The following is a 10303-nucleotide window of genomic DNA, read 5'->3' as shown; positions in this document are numbered from 1 at the left end:
ATATATATATATATAAAGAAAATCATGTTAAAGTTTTCTAAACATAATTCCACCATTCCAACTTATATACGAATACGTTAACGTATATTTTTAGTTAAATAAGTTTTTGTCATAAATATGTTTCGTTCAGCATAATTTTAATGTTCAATTATATTGAATATTGGTCAATTTTCATAAACCTGCACAATATGTATCTACATATTTTATTGTGGCTCCAAAATACCAACTCCTAATCAAATTTCTATCCCCTCTAACTTTTCATAGTGCTAAAGGAGCATAAATATAATAATATAAATTTTTATAGTTCCCATATTTAAATCATCCATATCAAAGTAGTTATGATAAACTCTTTTAAATTTATATTAATATATGTAGATAAGGTATGAAGTTTAACGTTGGTGTTCTATGAAAATCTTAAAATATTATACTAACATACTGACTTTACTAAACTTACATCTATGGGGTTATTTTAAGCCCATATTTGTTACGGTTAACACGACCGCTAAATACGGTTAACACGACCGCTTGTAGTCCCATAAAATTTCCTCAATTACACGTCAAATTTAATTTACAATGACAATGTTTAATCAATTTTAAAAGTGTACATAATACCGTTTGTCGAAATGCAGCTGATTGTGACTTATGTGTTACTAAACTCTTTATTTAAACAATTCAATTAAATATCAGTTAATTTTGTACTGAAAAATCTTAAAAATAAACTTTAAATATAAACTTTAAATATAAACTTTTTCTATGCATTGTTATATTTTCATAAAAAAAGCCTTCTGAAATAATATTTTCTTAAGAATGCTAAGTGTATCTTAATTTATCTAACTCACTGTATACACTGGTTACTGAATTTAACTGCCAAATCATTGCAGATGAGTTTTTTTTTTGTTACACAATCTACTGCTATGAGCTTATAATTTGGCATTTACACTGAATACCTGAATGAAATGATGTGTAAAAGGTGTTTCAACTTCCAAGAACAAAATGAACGAGAACAAATGAATGAACTACTATGATTTATAATAGTCTTGACAGTTATTCATTAAACGGGATCACTGCCAAGTTTTGTGATTAATCCATGGAGAAACGATTCCCGATTTTCCTGTTTCTTAAATGTGTATTTAAAATTAAAGCTCCTTCCGAAATATCCTCAGATACATAGTGATTGAAATTATATGCTGTTACTGTTATAAAATCACCTAATGATAACAAAGTATGAAATGTTATTATTTGAAATTACATCTAATAATATCGAATAATGTGAATAAAATGAGTAATTACCTCTAATGATATCGAACAGTGGAAACAAAATGATAAATTACCTCTAATAATATTAAATGATGTAAATAAGATGTTAATTACCTTTCGTTATTTACCATATAAATAAAATGAGATATTACCTTAAATGAAACAAAATGATGTAAAGGAAAAGCGAAATTACCTCGTATGATATCAAGCCTCGGAAGTAAAGTTAGAAATTTCCCCTTATGATATCAAGTGTAAATAAAATAAACAGTTTCCTCTCATCGGGGATGGACTGGGATACTCTGGAGGGTGGTAGATGCAATTTTTAGGGGGTGCCGTGTGATATGCTTGCATTTATATTAGTATGTAAGTATATATACACCGAAGAGCCATTACATTATTACCCTCCATCTATAACAATGGGCTGGCCCAGGTTTTCATGGTTTCTCGCCCAGGAACAATGTTTTCATGGGGCACATTAGGACCCATAATCCTTATAAAACAATCCCTGATGTCTGTAAGCTACTTGAACATAGCTACAGACTAGGTTCACCCATTCATGGCAACAGTTTTTCCTGCAGGGGATGGTGTTTACCAACAGGATAATGCACCATGTCATAAGGGTCGAATCGTCATGGATTGGTTCGAGGAACTTTCCAGTGACTTTTAAGTCATTTCTTGGCCCCCAAATTCACCTGACCTTAATCTAATAGAGCATTTGTGGTCTTACTTGGAAAACCAAATCCGTGCTGCCACGCTACCCCCTCGCATTTGTGAGGGAATTGCAGGACCAGTTGGCGAGCGCTTGGTACCAGATAACTCAGACTACCTATCAGTACCTTGTGGAATCAATGCCACTGCGGGTGCTAGCAGTTTTGAGAGCTAAAGGTGGTCCTACATTAGCAGGGTGGTCATATTGTAATTGCTCTTCGGTGTATGTGTATATGATAAATTGGAAAATTTAATTTGAATTTCTCTAGTAGTTCTCTAGTAGTTAAATTATTTCAAATTATTAAATTTTTTGAATATATTAAGTACAAATAAATAAATCATAAATTAAAATTGAAATTTTAATGACAGAAGCGCAACAACTAACTTAAAATTTTGAATAACACTAATCTAGAAATAATATTATTATAAATCCTTAGAAAATTTTTCAAAAAAAGAATTTTTTTTCCAGATGTATCAATAAATTGCCTTTACTAACAAGCGTAAGAGTTGGTAAAATATTTACTAAACTTTTCTACAACCTTAACTAGTATAATAGAATAAAATACATTAATTTTGTAATATTTATATTTAAAAAAAAGGTTCTGCAGGTTAAAGTAATATTTTATAAAGAACTAAGATTGTTGCTTTAAAAAGTTAAAACTGGTTGTCTTTTTAAACATTTCTGAACTGATGTCACACGAATACCGTCACTTTTAATAGGAATTCAATATGACTTTCTTAGTAACCATAATAACAGGTACTTCTAAATATTAATCATCCACAAAGACGAGACTTGATGATTTTAAGTTTAAAGAACAATCTTTTACATTTAACTTGAGTTAAAAGAATTGTTAATAAGTGTTGTGAAATAAGAAATAGGAAATTGTTAATAAGTGTTGTGTGATACACATCTATTTTTATTATTCTTAATTTTAATTATTAAATTCCAGCATGAAGTATAAAAGTAAAGTAGATTTCGATAGTTTTGAAATATATTATTGTTACTTCAAATATCTTAAACAAATTTTAAATATCTTCTTGACTAATAACTATGACCACCCATTAAAAAAATCATTCTTAAAAATAAAATTGAGTGCCTTTTCTAAAATAAGTTTATAATAAAACTTCTTCAATTATTAATGACCCAAACAATTCATCTTTTACAGGTAACACAATATAAATGTTAAATAATTAATACATATATGAATAATTGCATTTGACGATTCGAAAAAAGTAAGTAACTATTTTCTTAACTCAGTAGGTGGCTGGAGGGAAAGAATTTTTTAGTGATGAGCTCAAGCAAAACTCTTATAAGAGAAGGACAAAAAAGCCTGGGCTTCCTTGTGATTTCATTTGAAGTTTAAAATTGTATTTCTCTGTGGGTTTCTTATTAACAATTCTTCAGCAAAAGAAAGCCCCCTAGAAAATTTCCACAGGTAGAAATAAGAAATTTGCGCCTGAAATTCGGAGATAAAGGACCATGCAGATATATACCCCTGGGGGAGAAAATTAAAAGCTCTGAGAGGAGTCCAACAGCACTTTTCCTGAAGCAATAAAGATATGACGCGTGGAGACATTTGAATTAAAGTATTTTCCTATCGGTCATCAAAGGAATGTCTATCACCTCGGTGGGAGACGTGTAAAGGAATGATTTGGTGGGCATTTTCAGCCAAAGAAAAGATCAAGCTCCCTTGAAAGAAAGATTTTTAATGAACAGAAGGTTCTATCGGAACATTTTGTTTCCGATTGAAACAAAATTGATCAAGATGGGGTGGTTGTTAGTTTTTAGGAACTTACCGGCGGTTTTGTTAAGAACTACAACCTCTTTGCTCCCTCATTGTGGTCGTCCCGCTGTGGACTGATCGTTAAGACACGGTTCCCAGCAGATCACCGAAGTCAAGCATCACTGATTGCGTTCAGTGTGCGGGTGACCACTTGGATCAGTCTGCGTAGGGACCGAGGGTGTGAGGTATGGGTCCTCGTTAAACTGTTCTACAGTAAAGTGCTCAACTTCGCGTGCAGGTAGTGGGGTACCGAAGAGGGGGCGTCATCCACTCCACAGAGGATCAAAATCTTCGTTGGCATATCCTGATGGCATATCTTCGGATCATCCTCATGGATGTTTCCAAGACAATCGCCCATAGCCCATTGTGCAGCTCTAGTGCGACGTAAATGAACTACAACAACCCTCATTGCGGGCAAATGGAACAATTTTGTTTTTTTTTAACCTAAGAGAGGAGTATACAATCTGAAAAGGGTGAACGATTAAATAGAATTTTATTTCAAATCATTCATTTATAATATTTCCCCCTGATTTTTCTTCTTTTAATTTATTTCAACCGAAAGTAACCAAGTTGTTGGGCGCCAGTTAAGAGGGCGCACAGAGATAAGTCCCGGGTATCCCGGTGGGCCAGTCCATCCCTCCCTTCAAACAGTGTAAATATAAATCAAATAGTGTAAATGTAATAAGAAATTACCTCATAAAATATTAAATCATGTAAATAAAACGAGAAACTACCTCCCATGATATAAAACAGTATAAATATAATGAGAAATTACTTCTAATAATATCGAATTATGTAAATAAAACAAAAAATTACTTCTCGTGATATCAAGTAGTGAAAATTAAATGAATTATGAATTTTTTTAAGGAAGAATAGAAATGTTAGTATTAAGAAATACTTACTTTTGTGCCAAAGCATGGGGCCGCTTTTTATCTCCAAGGACATTTCTGTAAAAAGAAATCACAATAGAATTCAAAAATACAATAATACGTAGAGGGAAAAAAAGCCTAAGAGACAAAAAAAAATATTTATTTTAAAGGAAAGTTCGCCTACCCCCTTTAAAAATAAATATTTGTTTAGTCAGGACTATTTATTTTTGTTTACCAATCAACACATATAAAGAATAAAATTTTTGATTTTAAATCATATTTTTTATCTAAATACATATGTTTTTAATGCAAAATTATTGAAGCAATATGTTTAGAGTTTGCAAATAATAACATAGATAACTTTTTATGAAGAAAAACATATTAAATCACCGCATTTAAACTGCAAAGATGTAAAAAGAATGTGTATAGAAAACAGAAGAAAAGAGTGATTAAATAAATATATATTAAGTTAATATATTTGTTTAAACACTTTATTCTAAGACTTTTTCATATGCTTTATTTTAAAAATTGCTTATTTGTTACTTTAATGAACGCTAAAATTAGTGACTTTAACTTCATTACAACTACTTTAACTTCATTACTACTTTAACAGTATTGATTTAAATGTACTTGGAATTTTTTTTCATTAAATATACAAACTGCGTTAGAATTACAACTACATTCGAAAGGCACGATATTAAAAAGAGTTAAATCAAATCAATAGACTAATGATACTGAAATATATTGGTTAATGAGACAGTTGAATGTGTTTAATTTAATAATAGAAGAGAATAATATTAAGAAGCATAGCAAGTAAATATAACTAATTAATACCGTTAAATAAGAAATAAATTTACAAGTAAGTACTGCTTTAATTTATAAAAAATATTCTGCTGGCAGCCAAAGATTTCTTAATCTCCTTCATTATTGAAGATACTGTCACGTGATTATTTTATCCAATGAGAAGGCATGACATTGTACGAAGATAAATAAATTTCTGTAACATGCGGAAAAAGAAAATCGAATTCATGTAGTTGCATTAAATGGATTCTTTTAATTTACGGGCGTAATAAGTAAGAAAAAAATTATTAAACACTTAGAGAGCTGTTTTTTTATTAAATATAAGCATATAATTCATTGACTAAAGTGTTGCAATTAACATTAATCTCAAAAATTGTATTTTCTTTATTTTTATTAAATTTTGCATAAATTAAGCATCAGCGTTCTTGAAAATGACTGTTTTAATTGCCAAAACAATATGAAAGAACAAAGAATTTTAATATATCACACTTTTAAGATAATTAACTAAAAAAGTTTTGTATTAAATTTGTTTTAGCGCATACATTTTAATATAACACAGCCAGTTCACTCAACATGTCATAAATTAACTATATTTTTATAATTTTTATTTAGAATGTAAAGGTTAAGTGAGACGTCTTTATTAAGTATCCAGTGAACTGTTTGTTTGGCAGACATTTACGTTACCAGGCAGTTTTTATCGCCAAATTATTTCATTTCTTCTTTAACCTAAAAACGAATCAAAGTGAAAATCGTGTCAAATGAAACATGTTATAAGCACGAAACATTGTGTTTGGAAACTTCAAATGCACTTGGGTCTTTTGAAAAATATAAAGTAAATGTCATTTCATAATGATGAATTGGTACATTTGCTGAGAGAAATTCATTTTCAACGAAATAGCTTTCAGTAGTAAATTTAGGTAATTGAAATTTGGATAGTAATTTAGTTATACTTACGTGACGAAGATTAAAATCCATTAAAGCATTCAATTCAAATTAAAGAACTACAGGTATGACAGAAAAACAAATCTAAAAAGCTGCAAGTGGAAATTTTTATTGTATACGTTTTTCGTAAAAAGGCAAACAATTTATACTCAAATTTTACTTAGAATTCTGTTCATATTGAAAACTGCCGAAAGCTTTGTATACTTAATTATCTGTTTAATCTATAGAAAAATAAATACAGAAATAAAATTGAGTTGAAACTAATATTGACACCAGATTAAAATAAGTGTGAAAAACAGAGTAACAGAATATGTTAAAAAATAATTCATCCTTCCTTCTCCAAACTTAGAATAAATATTTTTAAGCTAATAGAAACACAAGATCCAAATAAGAATTTGTACTAAATAGTATGATATCTGAAAAAATATGCTCATCATTCTTCGATTGCGTTGTGCATGTACGTGCATGTTTATTTAATTATTTTGCTGATGTATAAACATATTTTTGTTACTCTCGAAAATTTAAGAATGGTATGGTAAAACAGATTACATTACTTTTCAAATTTAAACAAACAATATCATAAATGTTATAAACTAACATAAATAAAGAAAAATAATAAAAAATTATTATTGTTAATTAAAGAATGAAATAAACAACAAATAAGTGGCAAAACATAATTTCGCAATTACTGAATTTATATTACCTCTCGTTTTACTGTAAATGTAAGAAGTTTCATTAATAACATTCACTGCATTGTTGTTTTACAGTCCATAGCATTATTTTTTAATATTAATTTGCAACTAAAAATTATTTCGTAGCATTTTCTTATCTAATTTCAATGGGTTCAAAAATGGTTATTAATATAAATTGGATGTAACGATTTTGTGTGGTAAAAAGTGTTTTATACTACAGAGTGTTAAAAAAAAATCTATATTTATAAAGTTAAAACTTATCCAAAATTGCGATATTTTTTGAAAATTTCTATCCATTAAAACTATTTAGCAAAACTTTGCTTCGTTTTTATTATCATTGAGGTTTATCAACGTCAAAAAATAATTACTAAGGAGCAAGAAGTTTCTAATAGTTTTAATGTAAAGAAAAATATTTTATGAAAACAATTAACTTTTTTATGTTTTTTATTACTTAGTAGTCACTTTTGGTGACCAGCTTGGTCACTTTTCAAAACTATCTTGTACAGCATGTAAGCTTTGAAGGTAACCTATCTGAATGCGTAGCACAACTGCATTTGAATGTTCAAATTTTATAACCCCTCCTCCAATCCTAACACCTATATAAGTTTTAAACAATCATCTAAAAAATTTTTTTCTACGTCTATATGTTGCCCTCGGCTTTACCCATGCAGAAGTACTTTGATTTCTATTACAACTATTTTCAAGAGATGTTCAAAGAGATGTGATCAAAGTTCTTTCTATACTGAATTTTAGTAAAGATTTAAAAACTATCCGGCAGCCCCGTAAGTATGAGTTAGGGATATTTCTGTACAGTATGCAACAGAAATATTAATATCAGAAGTATTATATAGAAGTATTTGAAGTATTAGTATATATATATGCGTTATTTCACGGTATTTGTAGAAATTTGTATAATAATTTGTATGACAGTATGCAACTATAGTACTGTTTATCGTTTAAATTTTTTTCAGCCTTTTCAGAAAGGATCAAAAGTAAATCTAAATTATTATTTCGTAACTAAGATTTTATTTCTATAAAATCTTAGATTCTTCGCAGATTTTATTTCTATGAAAATAGAAAATTATTCTAACGCAGTATTCTAACGAAAATTATATGTTAAGTTAGTAACTTAACGTATACTAACTATTCAGTATTACCTAAATTATTACTTAGAACAATCTAACAAAATGAATAATAACTCTAGTATAGCAAATAGATAGAAAAATACCCGACCATATGGTGCCAAATAAGAGAAACATATATGGGTGATTCTTCTTAAACATGACAATTCGGACCAAAAAGATTTTTCAAATTTAAAGTAAAAAAATAGTCTAAAATTTTTTTGTCTACTTCTTTAGTTACATTTAACTCAACTTAAGCCTTTATGTTAGATGGACCATAAATTGCTTAAATTAATTCTTTTTATCCACTGTATAAAGAATCAAATTTTTTTTTTGTTGCTGATATGTACAAAATAAAATTGTGTATAATAATCAGTCATTGAATAAATAAATAGCTTTGATTACATCTAACCATATTACAATCCTACATAAACTTGGTATTAGGTTAATATTTGCTTTTCCTCGTTACAGTATTAGCAGTTAAAAAAATTTTTTGGTAGCACTTCAATGTTTTGGAATTCAAAAGTCAGGAAAATGACAGCCAGGGTAATGACAAATTCGCCCTTTTATAGCATGTAACTTTACTTTAATTTAATATTTTGTCCTAAGATGTTTACATTCTGCAGAAAACAACAGGATTTCTTAAAATAACTTAGATAAATCTATGTAGTTTATGTTATTAATGATTTAAAGAAGCCAGTAAAATGACAACACAAAAGCCTACTCACCTTGAAAAATTTTTTGAAATAGATTTTGAACCAGAAAATTGGTTCTTTATTCATGCAACAAGGCATTTTCATATAGGAGGGTATCTAATCAATCTATTAACATAAGATATTGATTGCTGACTCTATTTATTTTGGTTATAAACCACTAAATAAAAGTAGACAGGAAAATCGCAGATTTTCTTGGGACAAACAAATTATAAACAGAAAAAAGTATTTTAAACGAAGTTTTTGTAAATAATACCCTCTGCGTATATTCTAGAAATGCTTGCACCAGTTGAGATAAAAAAAATTAGAAATTGTGAAATTTATGGGAAGTTTTGAAGCAAGTTATTATAAGAAGCACTGTTTGGGACATGCCAGGAAAATGACATTGTGAAGTTCAATTAAATTTTTTAACTATACAAGACAGTCAATGCTAGTGCAAAGTCATTTTAAAATGCTAACAGCAATGGAATTTATTAATTTTTTCGAAAAAAAGTTCTTTTAGTATTATAGTATTAGATCCTGGAGCAAGAGACAGTGAATTGTCATATTTCGTGAGAATCACCCATATATAGATTATTAAAAAAAAATTAAAATAATTATCCTAATATTTTATGATAACTTTAGGAAACTAATCTAGGATACTGATATTTTATTTATATTTCTCTTTGTATTAAATTGCTGTTTAAGGAAGAAATCAATGTTGTTTATTATCTATGAAGTAAAATACGTCATCTTAGACCTAATGTCTTTTTTTCGATTGACAGATCGGATATTGGTTTCTCGAAAGTTATTGACATGTCTATTTGTACAAAATAATTGTCATTTACAATTTGTATAAAATAAAAATGACGTGGAAAATTGAAGAACTTTATGGATGAAGCAGGTAAGTGACATTTTAAGGGGTATATAATAATCAAGTAAAATAAGATAAAGCGATATTCACTTCTGCATTGCCCAGGACTGCAATACCGATTTTTTTGCTTTCATTTTAATTTTAACATAACTAGTCAACATTAGTTTTGAGTATACTTGAATGATTTAAATTTCAAATTAAGTAGTGGTAAATAAATTAAGACAAAAAATTCTAATTCCCGCTTTTTGATATATCTAAAATAAAATAAATCGGATACCATTTTTCCTCTTCTTAACCGTATTATAGCCACTCTGAAAATGCTACATACCTAGTTTTCCACTTATTAGCTCTTTAAACAGCACGAAGAGTGGCAAAATGTACAGTCCGCAAAAAAAAAAACGAATCACCCTGAATAACTTTCGTTCTAATGATCGGATTTTCACGAACTAAGTGTCAATCTTAATGGTTCCTGGGGGTGACCTCAAATATGCTAATTAATTAGTGCTAACTATTAATTAAGTTACGAAATCAGACACAAAAACGTACTTTCTCTGAATAAACAT

The 10303-nt window shown here is 28.7% G+C and overlaps 1 protein-coding gene across 2 annotated transcripts in view; it reads right to left on the bottom strand.

Moving 5' to 3' along the window:
• Positions 1 to 4696, bottom strand: part of LOC107450960 (uncharacterized) — a gene marked incomplete at its 5' end in the record, with an annotated part of 22109 nt that extends 17413 nt beyond the window's left edge. For both annotated transcript variants that reach the window (XM_043049951.2, XM_043049952.2), the window contains 1 exon segment: positions 4652 to 4696. In XM_043049951.2, the coding sequence (XP_042905885.2) occupies positions 4652 to 4696 (45 nt within the window).
• Positions 4697 to 10303: the final 5607 nt, after the last annotated feature.

The sequence above is a fragment of the Parasteatoda tepidariorum genome, chromosome 9 (assembly GCF_043381705.1).
Source record: "Parasteatoda tepidariorum isolate YZ-2023 chromosome 9, CAS_Ptep_4.0, whole genome shotgun sequence".
NCBI classification, from domain to species: domain Eukaryota; kingdom Metazoa; phylum Arthropoda; class Arachnida; order Araneae; family Theridiidae; genus Parasteatoda; species Parasteatoda tepidariorum.
Note: the sequence above shows the minus strand (reverse complement) of the source record. Positions and strands in the feature narration are given on the sequence as shown.